This window comes from Cnephaeus nilssonii (genome assembly GCF_951640355.1).
Source record: "Cnephaeus nilssonii genome assembly, chromosome: 7".
Taxonomy (NCBI): domain Eukaryota; kingdom Metazoa; phylum Chordata; class Mammalia; order Chiroptera; family Vespertilionidae; genus Cnephaeus; species Cnephaeus nilssonii.
The window spans coordinates 99709393-99728739 of record NC_137078.1 but is presented as its reverse complement, the minus strand read 5'-3'; the positions used below and the strand labels follow the sequence as shown (position 1 = coordinate 99728739).

At 63.3% G+C, this 19347-nt stretch overlaps 1 protein-coding gene across 6 annotated transcripts in view; it reads left to right on the top strand.

Annotated features, from left to right (window-relative positions):
* The window catches only part of CAMTA1 (calmodulin binding transcription activator 1), a 675317-nt gene that overhangs the window by 599443 nt on the left and 56527 nt on the right, over positions 1-19347 (top strand). For all 6 annotated transcript variants that reach the window (XM_079777254.1, XM_079777251.1, XM_079777253.1 and 3 more), the window contains one exon: positions 3107-3241. In XM_079777254.1, the coding sequence (XP_079633380.1) occupies positions 3107-3241 (135 nt within the window). The remainder of the gene's footprint in view (positions 1-3106; positions 3242-19347) is intronic.

The window sequence follows — 19347 nt, the reverse complement described above, 5'->3', positions numbered from 1 at the left end:
GTCTCCCGCACGCTCCCAGGTCGGGAGGAGCCAGGCCAGCCAGGCCCCAGTGAAGGCCCAGCAGCGGTGACGGGGATGGACGGGAACGGCGGCCGGGCTCGGGGAGAGAGGAGCCGCCGACAAGAAGACGGCTTTCGGAGCCTGCAGGTCACCAAAGGCGGACGATGCCCTGGGGACCACGTCCAAGCCGGAGAGGAAATCCAAGCCCAGGGCCTGGCTCAGTGGTTGAGCGTCGACCTATGAACCTAGAGGTCACAGTTCGATTCCTGGTCAGGGCACATGCCCGGGTTGTGGGCTCCATCCTCAGAAGGGGGCGTGCAGGAGCCAGCCGATGGATGATCCTCTCTCATCCATGTTTCTATCTCTCTCTCCCTCTCCCTTCCTCGCACTCTAAAACAATCAATAAAAAACATTTTTTTAAAAAAGATGGAATTCGCAACGAGGTGAGCCAGTGCCCTGCAATACCAAGCGGTGCGCTCGGCTGTTCCTGAGCGGCCGCAACGTGCCAGGCACTGACCTCGGCCCTGGGCATGAAGATGAGACGGAGACAGACCCAGTCCCAGCTCTCACAGGACTGACAGCCTCCTGCAGGAGACGGGGAACGAGAAAACACAGGAATAACCAAGAGGCCTGGAGGAAGTCATATCAGGACCCTAAAAATGGGGTGACCTGGTGAAACACCTCGGGAAGAGGGCCGCTCCTTTGGGGAGACTGACGAGGGCCGGCACCTGACTGATGAAGTGGAGCCAGTCGTGGGAGGGATGGGGGCAGCACTCAGGCAGAGGGCAGAGGACGTGCAAAGGCCCTGAGGCAGGAAGAGGCTTGGCAAGTTGGAGCGAGATAAAGGGGGGAGCTGAACACAGAAGGCTGGAGAAATCTGTCCATCCTTCTTCTAAGTCCCGGGAAGGAAGCTGGTTTGGTTTTACTTGCAACCGGAAGCAGTTGGAGGTGGGGAGTGACGGGATGTAAGTTCTGTCTGAGAGGGATGGTTCTGGGTGTGTGGGAGAGTGGCTCGCGGGGAGGAAGAGCAGAAGCAGGGAAACCACAGGAGGCGGCAGAGGGGTGCCCTTTCCTGACTCGAGGAGCAGGGCTCCCACTGGTTTCACGGAGCATCGGCCTGTGGCCCCGACGCCCTCCCAGCAGGCACCGGCTCGGGTGTGCTGAGGTCCCCATCAGAGGCCCCTGCGGGAGGCTGAGTGAGAAGTGATGCAGCGCGGACAGGGTGGTGGCCGTGAGGCGACAGAAGGGCATGGACCCAGGACCCACGGATGGACAGACTCAAGGGAGGGAAGGGAGTCCAGGAAGCTCCCCGTGGGAGGGGCCTGTGAGACCGAGTGGCTGGATGGGACCCAGGAGCCCGCGCCGGGTCCTCCCCATTCATCTCTCTGAAGGGAGGCCGCCTTTGAATCCGCCACCTTCCCGCACACGGCAGGGTGTGCGGGGCCAGGAGGCGGTGGAGGAAGAGCAGCGGCTGAAGAGGACCCTCCGGCCGGGGTGTCTGGGACAGAGGAGCCTTGAGCCCCCCGGGGGCCAGCAGAGGGGCAGGAGGCTCGCCCCAGGAGCAGAGCTGAGCGGGCTCAGATGGGCGAGCCCTGGCCGTCCTCTCTCCCCGTGGGCAGCCAGGCTCATGCCCAGGGCAGGCGGGTGACCACAGCGTGGAGAGCTGCCGGGGGCTGGACGTGGCTGGGGACCCCTGCCCAGAGAGGCTCTGGGAGGTCCTGGGGGACCCGGTGCCCCCACCACGGAGCCAGCTGGCCCAGCCTGTGGCCTGGAGCTGAGGGACCACAACAAGGTGCACAGCCCCGGGGACCCCACTGGTCATCCCCGGCAGTGACTTCCTGCAGGCCTGCTCCAGCGACAAGGGCATCGGCAGCCCCTGGGCCGCACAGAGGCCGCGGTCAGCGAGCCGTGTCCCCACAGGGAGTGAGGCCGGGGGAGCCGCCCGCGGAGGGAAGTGGAGCTTTGCTCTGCCCTGGGGAGCAGCTGGCTTGGACGGCCTCCCCCAGTCTGAGCTCCTGAGACCGGCGTCCAAACAGCAACACGATCCCCGTGTGCGTCCTCCTGGAAATCTGTCCCGGGAGGCCCCGGGCGCTGGCGTCGGTTCCAGAAAAGCAGGGCAGAGAGCACAGAGCCCGATGCCTTCGGGGGCCAGGCCTGCGGGCGGGGCCACCCACCTGCACAGCCGCCACGGCCTCCAGGCCACAGCCCCCAGGATTTCAACAGGGACCCACAGCCGCAGCCTCGCCCCAGAACAGAGCGGGTCTCCGCCGGGGCCGGGCTCGCCCCTCGCTGACCATAGAACAGCCCGTTCAGTCGCTCAAACAGTCGTCTTCACCCCCCTCCCCGGGGGCCAGCGCAGCCCGGAGGCCCCACGGGCTGCCTCCCGGAGCTTGCTGGCCAGGCGCGGGAGGGGGCACACACTTCGTGCCAGCACCCCGGGGCCCAGAGCCGCCGAAGCTCTTGCTCATCAGGGAGGCAGAACTTCTAAAAATACACGCGAGGCCGTGTAGTGAGTCAGGAGGAGCTGGCAGGGGAAGGCGAAACAGAGGAATAAGCTCAAAGGACACCGAGCCCTGCCCGAGGGAATGGGACCGCGGAGAGGTCAGCCACAGGGGCACTCTCTCACTCACCACTCACTCACTCACTCATTCATTCATTCATTCACTCATTCACTAATTCACTCACTCACTCATTCACTCACTCCTCACTCATTCACTCACTCACTCATTCACTCACTCCTCACTCACTCATTCACTCACTCACTCACTCATTCACTCACTCACTCATTCACTCATTCACTCATTCACTCACTCACTCACTCACTCATTCACACAGCAGCCCTGCACGGAGCTCCCGTCCCTGCCCTCACGGGGAGCAGAGGGGCAGAGACAATGACAATGCGGGCGTGGCGTGACCCGGGCACCTGGCTGAGCGGGGTCCAGGGAAGGCTCCTGGAAGAAGCAGCACACTTTGGGCCTCAGGGATGAGCAGGGCCGGCTGGGATTCCCCCGGAAAGGGTCCTAGAGAGGGGGCTTTCGGGTCCCCGATGGTCCCCAGGATGCAGGGCGCCCACCCCCATCCTGACCGCTCTTTGTTTTGCTTTCAGCCCATGACACTGGTCTCGTGACCCTACAAGTTGCCTTCAACAACCAGATCATCTCCAACTCCGTGGTATTTGAGTACAAAGCACGGGCCCTGCCCACACTCCCCTCCTCGCAGCATGACTGGCTGTCACTAGACGGTAAGAGCAGCGCGGGTCCCCCTGCCAGGCGCCGTGGGAGAGGGACACTGGGGGGCCAGGTGTGGGCAAGGAGGAAGTGTCCGGGTGTCCGCCCCCGCAGGCCTGACTGGGTCTCTGCCCTCAGTGGGTGTCTCCCGGGGACGGAAGGAGCATGTGAGCTTGGCCTGCAGCTGTCACTCCTGGCAGCGGATCCAGGTCCGAGTGGCCGGACAAGCCCCCAGGTTGCTACGAGGCCCTTCTCTTGACAGACCCCGAGCAGCAGGGTCCTAGCACCCTCTGCTGCCCCAGGGCTGCCCCGGAAGTGCCCGGAGGCCATCATCGAGCCCCGAGCGCTCAGAGACAGACGGGTGGGAGGCTGGGCTTCTCTCAGGTTCCGAGCCTGGACCTGAGCGAGGCTGTGTTAATGCTTCCGCTCTCAGCGGTAAGGAGCCCAGCCTTCTCAGGGACGCCTTCGCACACCCGTCCCCCGTTTCTAGGCTGGTTTTACTTTACCCTCTGCCTGGAGGGCATCTGAAATACCCCAGGATTATGACTGTGGCTGAGGGGAGAGGGCCAGGGAGCCCCAATCGGCTCCACGGGGGGCGGCAGGACTTGCTGGCCAAGGACAGGCCCCGAGAGCTGCTGGCCTTGTCCCTGGGGCTGGTGACTGTTCGCTGCTCCCCCTGGGGCACCAGGGCCTCGGCACAGAGCTGCCAGAGATGGGCAGGGCCGCGAAGCTCCGAGGGTGCCCTTCCGGGCATGGACGTGCCGAGGAGAAGCCCGGGGTTGGCCTGGGTGCTGGGCCGTAGTCTCTGCACCCGGACGGGGCGGGGGGCGGGGAAGATGGCTGCACGTGACCTCAGTTCCAGGGCAGCCTGCAGAGTGCCAGTCTGTGGGGTGCGTCACTGGAGCCCTCACCAGCCCGAGACGCTGGGTCCTGGCTAAGCTGACCCGGGCCCTCTGCAGGGTCAGTTTCTGAGCACCCTCCCCTCTCCACAGGCCCTTTGCTTCTCACCCCAGACTCCCCTTGCTGCTGGCTGCTGGCGGGTGTCTGGGCTCGGCACATGCCCTGGCCAGCTTTCCTGAGCCCCCCAGGGTGCAAACCTCAGCCTCGTCCCAGTCCCGGCCCAGCAGCGACAGGGTGCCTGGCAGCCGCCCTGGCCACTGAGCCTTCTGAGCCGTTCCGGGAGGTGGCTTTGGGTCAGCAGGCATCTGCACCCTGGCAGTGGCTGCCTGGGAGCACCAGGCCGGCCTTGGCAGTGACCCTGGCTAAGGCTGAGCCAGCTGAGCTGCGAGGATGACCTGCAGGGTGTCACAGAGCAGGGCAGGCTGACCAGGGGCTCCGGTTCAGGAAATCCGGTGTCAGTTTTGCGGGACAAGTAGGAAACGCTGGGAACTCCACCGAGCCCTGGCTCTCCCTGGGGGAGCAGGTCCCTCGCAGGGCGGCCTGGAGGATGCTGGGACCCGGGTAGGCAGGAACTGCCTCGGAGATGGAGTCCTTTAGAGCCAAATCCCAGCCAGGCGGTGCCTGGGAGCCCAGAGCCAGCTGCACGGGGTGGTGGCCGCAGGGGGAGAGGGGTGCTGTGGTGGAGGCCTGGGGGAAGGAAGCCACCCTAACTGCTTCGTGACAACACACCCCAGAGTCCTCGGTCATACCAGCCCACCCCCTGGGGGATGGGCCTGCTGCCAGCTGGGCGCCTGCTCTCCAGCCCCCTCCCTGGGACCCAGAGCTCTGGCTCCAGTGGAAATTATCCCGCAGCCCGGGCAGAACCCACGGGCCAGTTGGGGAGGGGACGTGCGGGGGGAGAGAGCAGATCAGCCCTGAAGGACCCCGAGCGTCCCTTTCCCTTGGGTCTTGGCCAGGTGTCCTCTCAAGTAATGGGAGGAGAAGGGTGGCCAGGGCAGAGGCACGGTGAGACCCGCCCTGCGTGGGAGAGCCGTGACGGCTCCCTCTCCTTTTGTTCCCTGAACGAGTGAGCACAAGTGGCTTATCTCCCCAAGGATCATTTTCCCAGCCTTTCCCCAGCCTGATAAATAATAAGGGGGGGGGGGGGGTAGAACAGAACCACAGCGCAGCGACAGTGGCAGAGGGGACCACCTGGGGGGGGCACGGAGCGGGGGAGGGAGTGTTGCAAGGAGCCTATCAGAAGCCATCCTCTCCCCTCCTCTCCCCTCCTGCAGCCTTTCCTCAGCCCCCCCCGCCCCGCCCCCACGGTTGCTAGGCAAAGTCTCCCCGAGAGCTGGGAGGTGCTGATGGGAAGGGGCGGGGGCGAGGGACTGCAGCGCCTAGCAAACTGGGACTCAAGCTCGGGAGCGCGCGCGGGCACGCACACACACGCGCATGGACACGCGCACATGCATGCACAGGCACACGCATGTACGCGTGTACCCCACCCAGCACCGCTGCAGTGCAGTGTAATGCAGCGCACCGGCCAGCAGCCGCGCCCACGCAGCCGGGACTGCGGCAGCGCCCGCCCGCGGGGGAGGGCCGGCCTCCAGCCTGGGGACAGGCAGTGACGCGCAGCCGCGAGCTCTCGCAGGCTCAGCCCTTGTTTCCCTCCATCAGTAGCCCAGCGCTCAATCCTAGGGACGCTCTTTGCCCCCACTCCCAACCCAGAAGGGGGAATGTTTGGGCAAGAGCATGTCGGCCTTCCTTCGTTGGATTGTTTTAAGTGGCTTTGTTTGCAGACTGAAGGCTGGGGGAGGGGGCAGTGCGCAGAGAATCCCCGAGCTCGCAGCAGCCAGGGTGCAGCCTTTGACCCCGGGCATAGCCTTTGTCTGTCTGAGCAGCCAGCCTGGTGGGGGGCGATGGTCCCCGCTGAAGGGGCTTAGGTGCAGGGATCCCACGTCCCCCAAGTCTCAGCTGGGTGCAGCCAACCAGGCGGAAACAGAGCAAAGAAATGGGGGAGGAGGTAAGAGGGGAGGCCACGGCGCTGAGACCATCTAGCTGGTTCCAGGCCGACCTTGGGGGGCTCCGCCCTCTGGGTCACAGGAGCCCCAGCGTGTCCCCCAGACCCAGAGGACTTCTGCCTTCTCCCACCACCAGTGTGAGCTCTGGGGGACCCAGGCCCTGCCTCACACAGGCTGGCACGCAGTTGAGGGCCACAGTATTGTGTGTGGTGAATGCTGGTGTGAATGAATGGATGCCCCCCGGTGGCACATAAACACAACTTAATCCAGCCCAGTGGTCGGGAAGGTTCTGGAGGCAGTAACCCTCGCTGAGACCTCGGACCTGAGCAGGCATCAGCCAGGCTAAAGGGGACAGGAAGGAGCACCCAGGAAGCAGGAAGGGGGAGAAGACACCAGGAACTGCCGTTTTCACCATCTCTTCCCCCAGAGGTCCAGATGTAGAACAGAGGTCCCCAGGCCAGTTGCACCAGGACCCAGCGGAGATGGTCTGGGGCGGGCCAGCATGCATTTGGTGACGCAATGGGCGCCTCTCCCAGGATAGAGGCAGCAGGGTGTCCCCTGGAGGCGGTTTGGGGCGGGGCTCTGGGAAATGTCACTTGTCTGCTATGGGTCCTGCGGATACAGACCGCCAGGGCAGTGCTGAGCGCAGAGAGGATGTGCTGTCTGTTTGGACGGCCCTGCCTGTGTTTGCAAAGAGAATAAACCAGGCGGCCCACGCTGTGGCTCTGGAGCTGAGGGGTGGGGCAGGCCCGCAGCTGGCTGAGGGAGCTTTAGGTGACCCCTGTCCCTGCGAGAGAGGTGAGTGGAACCTCCGGTGCCCTGCGCCTTCTCTCACAGCCACTGATTCCCTCCAGGGCCTGGCCCTGCCCCTACCCCACAGACCCCACCTCAGAGCCCCACTAAGCCGCTTACACTTAGACTCTTTCCAGCTGCTTGTGGGCAGCTGAGCCTCCTGCCTGGGCGAGAGGCCTGGAGTGAGGTGTGGAGTGAGGTGTGGGGTTCAGCCAGTGGCCACCTGGGCCGGCCTCCTGCTGACCCTGGATCTGGGGGCCCTTGTCATCCCAGGCAGAGGGGAGAAGAGGGCCTGGAGCTCACACCTCACCCAGGTGCCTGCCGAAGCCTCAGGGCAGACCAGCTGCCCGCACAGCGCCCCTCCTGCTGGGTCCAGAGGAGCTTATCTGGTCCGCTGACCTCGGGGCAGCCTGGCTCCGGGTTAGACGTCCAGGAGGACCGGGCCTTGCTCCCATCCAAGGAGGTGAAGAGGAGGAAAAGCACCCTAGCCGGTGTGGCTCAGTGGATAGAGTGTCGGCTTGCAGACCGAAGGGTCCTGGGTTTGATTCTGGTCACGGGCATGTACCTCGGTTGCAGGCTCCTCCCCGGCCTGGGCCCTGGTCCGGGCGCATGCAGGAGTCAACCAATCAATGTGTTTCTCTCACATTGATATTCCTCTCTGTCTTTCCCTCTCTCTTCCAATCTCTCTAAAAATCAATGGAAGAATATCCTTGGGTGATTTTTAAAAAGAGAGAGAGGGAAGGAAAAGCAAGATTTGGCCTCCCTGCTTGGCTCTCTGGTCAAGCAGATGGAAGACATGTTGCTGGGGTGGTTCCCAGCTCTGCCTCCCTCATCCCAAGCTGCCTGTCCCTGGCACATGGCCGTGGTCCTGCCAGCCTCGCCCCCGAGGGCTGGTATCTAATGGCAGCTCCGCCCGCCAGGAGCAGAGACCACGCCGGCCCAGAGACCAGGGCGCAGTCCAGTGGCATCGGGAGAGGACGGTCCCCCTCCCTTGCTGACACTCGGGGTGTCCTGTGGGGTGCCTGCGCCGCCGCTCCTGGCCTGGCTCCCTCCCTCCGCAGAAGGGCCAGCCCCCTCCCGTCACCCTCTCCAGCACGTTCCGTCGTGTCCTCAGCCACCCACGGGGGAACGCGCAGGACCAGGGAACACGGTCCAGGGGCGTCACGTTGGCCAGATGATGTGGGGGAGGGACGAAGCCTCCGTCGTTTGGTTGTAAGTCACGTAAATGCCACTGTTCCCTGAAGCAGAGACAGCTTGTCCTACGGAGTAGAATGCAGAATTCACCCGCGTGTGTAAGGGAGGACGCCGGCATCATTGAACAGTCTTGACTGTGAAGAGCCGCCTTGACTTACACCCCCAGTCAAAGCCAGGGACCCACCCTCTCCTGCCTCTGGGGCGCTTCGGAGGCGACGTGGGAGAAGCAATGGCATAGGGGGCGTCCCCGTCAGTTAGAAGGGGGCGGTCTCCTGCCGAGGGCCTGGGACACACGGAGGCCGGAGGCCGGTTAGCTCCTGGGTCTCTGCGTGCTTCTGGGCCCAGCGTGACCCCAGAGGCAGGATGGCGGGGAGAGGCTGTGACCCCAGAGGCAGGATGGCGGGGAGAGGCTGTGACCCCAGAGGCAGGATGGCGGGGAGAGGCTGTGACCCCAGAGGCAGGATGGCGGGGAGAGGCTGTGACCCCAGAGGCAGGATGGCGGGGAGAGGCTGTGACCCAGAGGCAGGATGGCGGGGAGAGGCTGTGACCCCAGAGGCAGGATGGCGGGGAGAGGCTGTGACCCCAGAGGCAGGATGGCGGGGAGAGGCTCTGACCCCAGAGGCAGGATGGCGGGGAGAAGCTGTGACCCGAGAGGCAGGATGGCGGGGAGAGGCTGTGACCCGAGAGGCAGGATGGCGGGGAGAAGCTGTGACCCCAGAGGCAGGATGGCGGGGAGAGGCTGTGACCCGAGAGGCAGGATGGCGGGGAGAGGCTCTGACCCCAGAGGCAGGATGGCGGGGAGAGGCTGTGACCCCAGAGGCAGGATGGCGGGGAGAAACCGGTTTGACCCAGCCTCACACTTGGGCCTGGGAGCCCAAGGGCAGGACTCGCCGCCCTCTGAGCTGCAGCCGCCCAGCCGGGCCTTGGCCATGGGGGTGGCCCTGAGTGCGGGAGACCTGGCTGCCTTGGGGGACGGGCCGGCCACCTGGGGGTCAGGCGGCTCACCTTGAGGGGTGAGGCAGGAGCTGTGTCATCTACAGGCCTGGCGGCTGGGGGCCCCCCAGGTGCCGCAGGGCGCCCCTCTGAGCTCCGGGGGAGGCCCCTCTCGCCTCTTCTGGCTCCTGGCAGCTCCGCAGCCCTGGCCGCCCTCGGCCGTGGGGGCATCACCGCCGTGTCTGCTCCGTCACCGTGGACACCCTCCGCCTTGTGTCTGTCTGTTTTCTGATAAGGACGCCGGTCACTGGCTGAGGCCCAGTCCAGCAGGAACCCTCCTAACTAGCTCGGTCTGTAACTAACTCATCAGAGACCCCATTGCCAAACAAGGTCCCTTCTGAGGCCAGGGGAGAAGGGAGTGGCCCAGGAGAGAGCCCGCCACATGGGCATTAACAGAACATTCCAGAAGGAGCAGCCGGTGATGGAGACTGAGAAGGAGCAGCCCCGGGCGTCGGGGGGACCCCGGAGAGGGTGGAGTCGCAGAGCCTGGGTCCGAGGGCGTCACACGGGGCGGGTGGCCTCGTCACAGGTGCTGACAGTCCCCAAGTCAAGTGGGTGCCACGCGGGCCCCAGCGAGCTTCCCCAGGCTGCTCTCCCCCTGCCCACTCCCCTGAGGGCTGCCCGGCCCCCGACTCTCCCCCTTCGAGTGTCCAGGTGGAGGTGCCCCGATATACCCCCCCCCCCCCCCCGTACTCTCCTCAGATCCAGGGCCGCCTGCCTGCTGCACAGCGCCGCGGGTTCTCCTGGCCAGGCAGCGTGTCCGCAGGGGCCTCACACCTGTCCTCGTCTTGTCCCCCCACCCCCACCCCGGCATCTGCAGTGTCCCCACCTCAGTGGGCAGCCCCACCCAGAGAACGGGCTCATCCCCGACCTGCTCGCTCCTCCCCGCCTCCCGGCACCGTCCGGGGTTCCTCTCCCTGACTCCCCACTTCTCTCCTCCCTCTGCCCCCTGCATTCAGCCCGGATCTCCTCACACGTCCCAGCCAGTCTCCTGCCGCCAGGCCATTGGTTCTCCCGTCGTCCGGGGCGCCAGGCGCTGCCCCAGCTCCGAGACCTCTATTCTCGTGGGACCCTCAGGGCGCTGAAGAGGGGTGGCCTGGCGGAGGGTGCCAGGTGGCTCCCTGAGGTCGGGGGTCAGAGGAGGCCTCTGTGGGAAGACAAGTGACAGGAAGGAGCTGCCGCTAAGATCACGTTCAGGCAGAGGGAATAGCAAGAGCTACGTCCCCAGAGAGGGAAGGAGCCAGGCGCTGGGCGCTGAGGAGGCACTGCGGCCGAGCGAGTGGGGAAGCGCAGAAGGGGCCCTGGGCCACCCACCACGGCCTGGAGCTGGGTTTATCCTGAGGATAAAACGGGGGCCGTGGCAGGTTCTAAGCAGGGGAGTGGGCATACTCAGGTGTGTTTTCAAGCCCCCGGCTGCTGCATGGAGACTGGATGCCTCGCTGAGACCCCCCCTCACTCCTCCCCACCTCCCGTCACCAATGAAGGGCACCACGCAGGCGGGAGGTGATGGTGGCTCCAGGGGTGCTGGTCCTGGTGAGCCCCAGAGATAGTGGAGGCGTCTGGAGGCAGGGTCAAGGTTGGGTTGGTGACGAAGGTGGAGGATGAGAACAGGAGGATGGGCCGTGCCCAGATGCGGGGCTGGAGCAGCTGGGGCTCCGTGGACCATGTCCTGAGATGGAGGAGCTGGAGAAGCAGGTTCGGGAGGCAGGGAATCTGCTCGGTTGGCGGCCTTGTCAGCATCGCCAGGTACGTGGTTGGGTTTGAAAGTCTGCAGGCCAAGGAGAGGCCCAGAAGGGAAATAAAATATGGGAGTCCTGAGCTCAGAGGTGGAATTTCAGTCTAAACGCGCTTGTTCCGTGAGAGAATCAGGTAAAGGAGGGGAGGGGTGCAGGGAGCCACGGGCTCCCCAGTATTTGCATGTCAAGCAGAACGGGGGTGGCAGAGGGGCTGAGGAGCGGCAGCCAGCGAGCGGGAGGAAGGAGAGCAGGACCCCGGCCAGGCTAGGAGAGGGCCTTTCCAGGAAAAGCCGAGGCAGATGCCAGGAGAGGGGCACAGCATTCCGTGAGGAAGGCGCACGTGGGAAGCCCCGAGGCAGGAGGGAGCAGCGTGAGTTTGGAGAACCCGGAGAAGCGGCCGTAACTCCGGGGAAGGTGGTGCCCAGCCTGCCTGTGAGCTCAGAGCCGTGCCATCCTCCGGCTGGGCCCACGGAAGGACCAGGAGCCTCGCAGACTCCCCCGCCCAGCAGATCCGTGTCTCCACCACCTCGGCCCCTCCTCCTGCAGCGAGAGGACCAGACCTGGGCCTGCTTCTCCTGCCCGACCTCTGCTAGGTCTGCAGCCCGGAAGACGGCTCCCCGCCCCCAGGCTGGGGACATCCCACCCTGCTCCGAGCACCGAGCACCGGGATAAAATGCTCCCTCTGCTCCCCCTTGGCGTGCAGGAGCCAGAGGTGAGCCCTAAAACAGGAACAGACTGTGCCTCGTCCTCTGATGCTGTGTGGATGTCAGACCCCTGGAGGCTGCTGTCTGGTTGCCATGGATGCAGGAACCAACCCTGCGGACGGGCCGGGAGAGGAGACGGCCAGCTGCCCGCCTGGGCGGTGGCACTCGCTCTGGCGTTTTACGCCGGACGCCATCTTCCTGCCACAGTGTGGGGGCACAGGCCAGCTGCGATCAGAAGGCAGGAGCCTCGAAGAAAAGCCTCCGGCAAAACTGAGACCCGGGGGGAGCGGCAGGGGTGGGACGCTGCCAGGCCAGGCCATGTGTGGGGGCGTCCTGAGCCTCTCCCAGGCCTGGCTCCCAAAGGTGCCTCCCTGGGAAGAAGGGAGATGCGTCTGTTTATCCAGCGGGGGGAGGGCAGCAGTGGTCTGAGGCCTCCTGACTCAGAGCCTCGGCAGCAAGGAGGCGGCTGGGGCAGAGCAGGGCAGGGCCTCCAGGAGGAAGCGGCCGAGGTCCCAGACTCCGTGAGGGGAGCCACCTCCCGCCCACCAGCTCCATGCGGGACTGGGAGGCAGAGCAGCCCCGGCTGGGCCACGCAAAGGCCTCTCCTTTTAAAAGCCCCTAAAAATACACGCGTTCCTCCTCCCTTCCAAGCAGCCGAGCGCCCTGGCCCCTCCCTCTGTGACAGCAGGACACGCAAAGCAGTCCTGCGGGCGGCAGCCGCTGCCACTGCGGACCAGAGCCCTCTGTCTGGAAGGAGGGACAGGCAGGTCTCTGTCATGTTCCGTATTTAATAAGCAACGCGGGGGCAGTGTGAAAAGTCCGTGGCCGAGTGGGACTTGTCCATACACCAGAAGCAAACTCAGAACCTCGGGAGTTAGACCTCGAGGGAAACTCCGCTGTCTTCTCGGCCCCCTGCTCATCCTCCCCGAAGGGCCCGCGCCCCGGGAAGAGGGTGGCGTGGCCCCCACCTTCGCCGAATCAGGACAGAAGCCCCTCCTGACTCCTCGTTCGGGATGCTGCCCTCCCTCTGCCCCCTTCCCCGTCCCCAGCGCGCCCAGCACCACCGACACCCGGAAGCCAGGACACGTGGGTGAGAGAGGAGCCGGCCTGACTCCCGGGCGAGGGTGGACCGTGGTTCCTTTGCTGGCCGGTGTCCGCCTGTCCTGACTGCGGACTGTTCGCACCGACAGACTGGCTCCCACCCTGCGCTCCACGCCCCTCGTGGCATCAGCCGATGGGCCAAGGAGTGTCCTTTCTCCGGGGACATGAGCAGGGACTCTGCCCCAGACCTCACCCCTTCAGGGGAGCCCACGTGTAGAAGAGCTGGCGACGTCTTGTGTCACTTCCATGGCATCAGGCTGCATCCAGGTGGGAGAGGTGCGTGTCGGCTCGGCAGCCCATGAGGTCCCTCTTCTACAGAGGAGGCCGCTGACAACAGCAAGCAGGTGACACAGACTCTCAGCCCCGGTGGCCTGCCCCATCCGCCTGACCTTGACCTCGGCGTGCGACTTCCTCCGAGCCTGTGCTACACTGTGCCGCGTCTGACCTGGCCTCCCGTCTAGCGGCATCCCCTGCCCCTGCCTCTCCCTGCCCCGTGCCCCTGTCCCCAGTTCGCAAATTCAGACCTTCAAGCCCCACAGGGCTTCCTCCTGCCGGTCCCGCTGCCATGTTCCTGTCTCGGGCCTTTATCGTCTCATACCTAGGCTGGGGTGTCCCAATTCTTCCCCTGCCACCCATGCTGTACGTCACTGGTGTGTTCAGGAAGGTCTGATGGGCACCCAGATGTGCCAGGCACTGCGCCAGGGGCTGCCCACTAGGAGAGACGGGCCAGAGCACCAGCACCTATCACCCGGGAACGAGAGCTGGGAGAGCGGGACACAGGGCTGCTGGGGGCGGGGCCCTGCTCCGGGGGAAGGTCGGGATGAACGCCGAGTCTCCAGGTGGAGTACAGAGCTTTCTGAGCTGACCTCAGCCCGTCTTTCTCAGCTCATCGGTGGCTCTGCCTCTCCCCCACACGATGCTCTACGCGCCACGCCACCCAAGTCCTCAGGGCTTCCCAAACGTACCATGTCGCTTCTGACCTCTGAGCCTTTGCACATGCTGTTCCCTCTGGCTCCTCGGGTCCTTTCCCTGTGGTCGTTTCAGAGAACTCCTGCTCTGTTGAAAGTGGCCACTCTGAGGCCCCAGAGGCCACTGTAAAAGCTGACTTCCCCCCTCGTCCCATCCCCCACATGCCGGGCGCCGTCTTTCTCCTTGGCCTCCCCATCCACTCTGTCAGTTCCTCCACTAGCAAGGTTCTCTCTGTAAGCATTTCGTCCCTCACCGTTCATGGAGGTTAGGTGCCAGGTGTTGGGCTCAGAGCTGGACTCACAACAGGTGAATAAGAACAGAGGAGGTTCTTGAGGTCCCCCAGCTCCCCACCCAGTGGAGGGAAAGTCAGACCTGACCCCCAAGCCTTTGCACAGAGAAGCACGTGGGCACCTTGTCCCAAAGCGGGGCAGGTCCTAGGCAGGTCCTGGGGGGAGTCTGAGGACACGAGCCTAAAGCTGCGATCTGAAGGAGGAGCAGAAGTCACCTCCAGGAAGAGGCTAGGCAGGAACATTCCAGGCAGAGGGAGCAGCCAGCGCAGAGAGCTCTGTGGTGGAGGGAGCCCGTGAGGGCCGGGGAGCGGGAGAGGGAGGCCAGGGTCAGACAAGGCAGGTTGGAGGGACACTCAGGTACGGACACTGTGGCCCCGGCTTTATCCCCAAGGAGAGGGCAGGCACTGAGGGTTTGGGAGGTGGTGACGTGGCCAGGTAGGCATTTTGAGAAGTGCCCGTGGCTGCTGCATGGAGAATGGATGGACAGGGGCCGGAGCTGGTGGGGGTAGACCAGTTAGCCCTCCAGGCTGGAGACGCTGCCGGACCTGGAGGTTCTGAAGAGAGGGGACAGGCAAGAGGCATTTAGGAGGTGGCGTCAGTAGGCTTGTAGGTGGGTTAGAGATGGAGAGGACCAACCACGAGTTGGGTTGAGTTTGAAGGACCTTTGGGACTGCGCCCCCCCTCCCCCGAGTCCCCCATGAAAATCCAATAGCAGGTGTGAGGACGTAGGCTCCAGAGCTCGGAGAAGCACACGGGCAGGAGAGAGAAGTCTGTGGGGTGCCTGCATGGAGGTGGCATTGGATGAAATGGGTCAAGAGGTGTGGATGGAATTGACAAAGGTGAGACTATGTAGAGTCCTGAGGCTAAGGACTTTCGTCTTAATTATCAATGTGTACCAAGGGGCCAGGAACACAATAGGTGCTCAATAAATGCTTCTCAAGGGATAGACGGGTGGATGGATGGATGGATGCATGGACGGGTGGATGGATGGACAGACGGATGGACAGCCAGTGGTGTCCTTGTGACCATTGTCCTCACTGCTAACTGATCTCAGCTGTAAAGGGCTGGGGTATCCCTGATGTCAGAACCAGACTGGGGAGGGTGTCCAAACCAGACACGGCACCATCGCCGCCTCCTGGTCTCCCCGTCACTGGACAGGTTTCAGTCAAACGACCCAAGACAGGAACGCAGATGCTTGGCCCCAACCTCCTTTATCCGATGTGCCCGGGGCGGGCTGCCGTCAGCGCTTTTAAGGGGCCACCTGCTGAGAACAGTGAGTTCTCCCCTCAGCTCACAGGAGCTGGAAGGGAGGGAAAAAGCAAACGGGGTGGGTGAATACTTTGTCTTCTGCAGAGAATACTGTGCAAAGTCCCAGAGTTCCTGGGCAGAGATGTGAAATTAACTGGATTGCAGATCAGTCCGCCCAAATGTGAAATCAAATGAGAAATTCCAGGCGCCTCTGACGGCTACGGTTATTACCCTAACATACTGTTGCAATTACCTCTCTGAATTGCTCACCTGTGCCACAGCCCCTGGCGCTGGGTAAACCACCTCCATCCTCAGACGGCCCCCTGACCCCGGCCTGTTCCTCCTCACCGAGGGCTCTCCGATGGCTCCGTTTTCGGCTGCGGGGTCGTGCGCAGCTCCACTTGGCCTCTCCTCCCTCTGTCCCGTCTCCCCTCCCTCTCCCATGCTGGGGGCTGGGAGCCTGGAGGAAGCCCCAGAACCAGTGCCCCCTCTTCCAACAGTGCTCCCCTCCCCATCCCCCAACACCCACGGGAATGGGGCTCACCTTGCAATGCGACCAGCTGGGCGCACATGGGGATCTCGGAGCCGCCAGGGAGGGGACCGGGCAAGAGCATTGCTGCTCAGTACTTCACCTGTAAGAGAAAGGAAGGCGTAGACGCAGCATCCGGGCGTCTTCTGTGATGCTGACAATTCATGCGACTCTCAGGGTGTAAGAAATGCACCCAGGCTCCAATGATGTGAGCTCGATGAGGGTTACGGCGCATCGGAAGGCCTGGCCTGGGCCACGGGAGCAGCTGGAGCCCGGGGAAGCCCGCTCGGCGTGCCGCTCCCAGCAGGCCCTGTGCGGAAGTGCTCGGTAGCAGCCCCAAGGTCCTGCTGGCCCAGAGGGTGCGGCCGATGCACTGCAGCCCCAGGCCCAAACCCGGCCCCGGCTGAAGCACGTGTGACAAGCCCCTTGGGAAGCAGCAGGAGCTCGGGCTCAGCGAGAGCAGCAGGGATCTGAGCCCGCGGTCCCCAGGGGCACTTGCAGACCTCGGTCCTCCGGCCTCCGCGTGGCTCCCAGGACGGGGAGCGGGTGCTCCTTTGACATCTGGTGAACGGCCTGGCGTCATTTCAAGTTAAATCCCAGCGGATCTGGGGCAGGCTGTTTCTGAGACAGCTTCCCGGGGGGCTCCTCTAGGACACGGAGGGTGTCTCTCAGGTCCCTCGACGTCACTGGTCCCGACGCCAGTGAGCTACGTCCTGTGCGGGGTCCTGGCCGCACTGTGGGGGGCCATGACAGCCATGACAGGATGTGACCCGGGGTGTCCAAGAGAGACGACTTGAGTGACAGGCAGCGCCTCCCTCCTGACCTCAGTCATTACTGTTCCCAGGTCCTGGCCCGTGGCTCCCGAGAGGGGCACGCGCCTCAGGTGTTGGTGGCAGAACGGCCAGTTCGGTGATTCAAAGTGGCGTTCTGTGTAGATGTTGGGTCATTGGCTCTGTCGTCACCCAGCAGGCAACGCATACACTCATGGATCTTTGATCAGGTTCCCGCGTTAAGAGAACGGTGCGGGCCTCGCGGGAAAGCACGCGGCGCCGTCTCAGTGAGCGCGTTCGGAGTGCTTCTCGGGCAAACACGCCCTTCCCAGGCCACCCCACTGGGCGCAGTGCACACGCGGCCTCTCCGCCGGCTCGCAGGGTTTCCTGCCTCGTGGAGAGGCCACCAACAGCCCAGCGGCCCCTTGATGCTCTCTCGGACCCCAGTGTGTGACCCCGTGTGTGACCCCGTGATCACGCGTGGGGGCCCCTTGATGCCCTCTCAGACCCCAGTGTGTGACCCCGTGATCACGCATGGGGGCCCCTTGATGCTTTCTCGGACCCCAGTGTGTGACCCCGTGATCACGCGTGGGGGCCCCTTGATGCTCTCTCAGACCCCGGTACCGGTGCTTCCTCAGCTCCTCTCCAGCGGGCTCCAGGGGGTTTGGGCCCTGACTTGGCAAGAGTGGCCTCGAACCAGAGCCATGGAGGCTCCTGAGTTCTGCGCACGAGGGGCTGGGAGCCCCTAGCCAGGCAGAGGTGTGTGGACATGGGGGAGCCGTGCTTAGAAGAAGGTGCTCATCTCAGTCAGCTCGGGCGGCCACCACAAAATGCCACAGACCAGGCAGCTCGGACAACAGACTTTTATTCCTCACAGTTCAGGAGGCTGGAAGTTCAAGATCAAGGCGTTGGCAGGTTTGGTTTCTCTTGAGGGCTCTCTCCTTGGTTTGCAGACAGCCACCCTCTCACTGGACCCTCACATGGTCTTTCCTGTTTGTGTGTGTGCGCGCGCCTGGTGTTTCTCTGTGTCCACATGTCCTCTTCTTACCAGGACACCAGTCAGATTGGTTAGGACCCATCCTCCCAGCCTCACATTCATCTCCTCTTTAAAAGCCCCATCTCCCATACATTCCGAGGTGCTGGGAGTCAGGGCTTCAGCACAGGGATTTAGGAAGACATAATTCAGCCCATCTCAGAGCTGTTCTCCCAAAGTGAGTTGTCCCGCCTGAAGGGACCTCATCTCTATTGTGAGGGCTTTCCCAAGGCCCAGGCCTGCCCTCCGAGGCTCCAGGGGGAGGGCGGGGCGGGAGGAGGGGCTGAAACTCAGTCACCCAGACGGGGGCTTCCGCTGCAGTCTTCCTGGCTATCTTGGTCCAGATGTGGACTAAGTCACCTCACCCTATTGTGTAGCTAAGATGAGGTGCTAACACCCAAGCTGTGAGATCCAGATACGTCACTGTGACGTGATGCAGCCACTGAAACACCAATGTCATGCTCCCCATGTTTCCATCCCCGTTTTACTGAGGAGGAACCTGAATCTCAGAGGGTCAGGTGACTTGTCCTGTGTCACATGGCTAGGGATTCAAACTCAGGGCAGTCAGACACTAAAGCCCATGGGGTGCGTTATGGCTCAGCAAGACCACTTCCTGAGAGGTGAGGGTTGCCCACCTGTGACCCGCTGCCCTGAGAGCAGAGCCTCTTGGCAGAGACCAGCATGTATTCTATCGCCTAGCGCAGCGGTCGCCAACCCGTGGTCCACGGAACACTGGTGGTGCGTGAGGTCTGAAAGGTTGGCGACCGCTGTCTAGCGTGCATCCAGCCCAGGGGGCAGTGAAGGGGTGACTGGGCCTGTGTGAGGCGCTAGGGAGAATGAGTTCCTGGTGTTTTCACCCAACTTCCTCGAACGCTCTTTCTGCATTGTGTCCCTCCGAGAGTTCCCCACGTTCTCAGCCGGTGGCCAACGCATCCCTTCCTTCCTGCGGGTCAGAGCTGGCAGCTGCCCCCCGCAGCACCCATCATGCCAGCCCGCTTTGCCCTGGTAGCAAACACCTTTCCTTCCCATGGCGCCCACACCACTGACCCCTGCGTCACCAGCCACCCCCGAGCTTAGTGGCCCAAAACGACAGGTCTGTGCTCATTTCCTGAGCTGCAGGTTGGGTGGGCTGTTCGTCTGCTGGTTCCGCCTGGGCCCACGCATGCAGCCGCGTGCACAGGACGGGTCACCTCAAATGCAGAGGCCCTGCAGCCGGGGCACAGGGGTGCTTGCTGTGTGAGGTCACGGTGCCCAGGCCCAGGACCACATCCACACGGCCTCAGGCCTCATTCGCAAAGGAGGAAACTGAGGCACAGGAAGGAAGGAAGCTGGCTTCCCAGGTAGTTAGTGTGGAGCCAGGCTGCTGACCCAGGCCTGGGCCCTTCAAGGTCCATCCATGTTGTAGCATCTGTCACTTCATTCCATTTTATTGCCAAGAAAATGTCCATCTGGACGGACACGTGTTCATTTCTCTCAGGCACATGCCTGGGAGTGGAGTGGTGGGGTCTTATGGGAACTCTGTGAGTAACCCTTTGTATGCCGTAAGCGTCTATAGACGTAATTAAATTCAAAATATCGTGGCGTGTGGGGATGGTTTCCGTTTTGGACGCGTGGCAGTTGACTGGTTAACCTTTCGAGGAACCGACAGGCGATTTTACATTCCCGCCAGCAGGTGTGAGGGTTTCGATGGCTCTGCATCCTTGTCAGCACTTGTTGTTGTCGGTCTTTTTTATTAGCCATCCCAGTGGGTGCAAGGCAGTGTCTCCCTGTGGTTTTGACTTGCATTTCCCAGTTGATAAGGATGCTGAGTACGTTTTCATGTGCTTATGGACTGTTTGTATGTCTTCCTTGGAGAAAT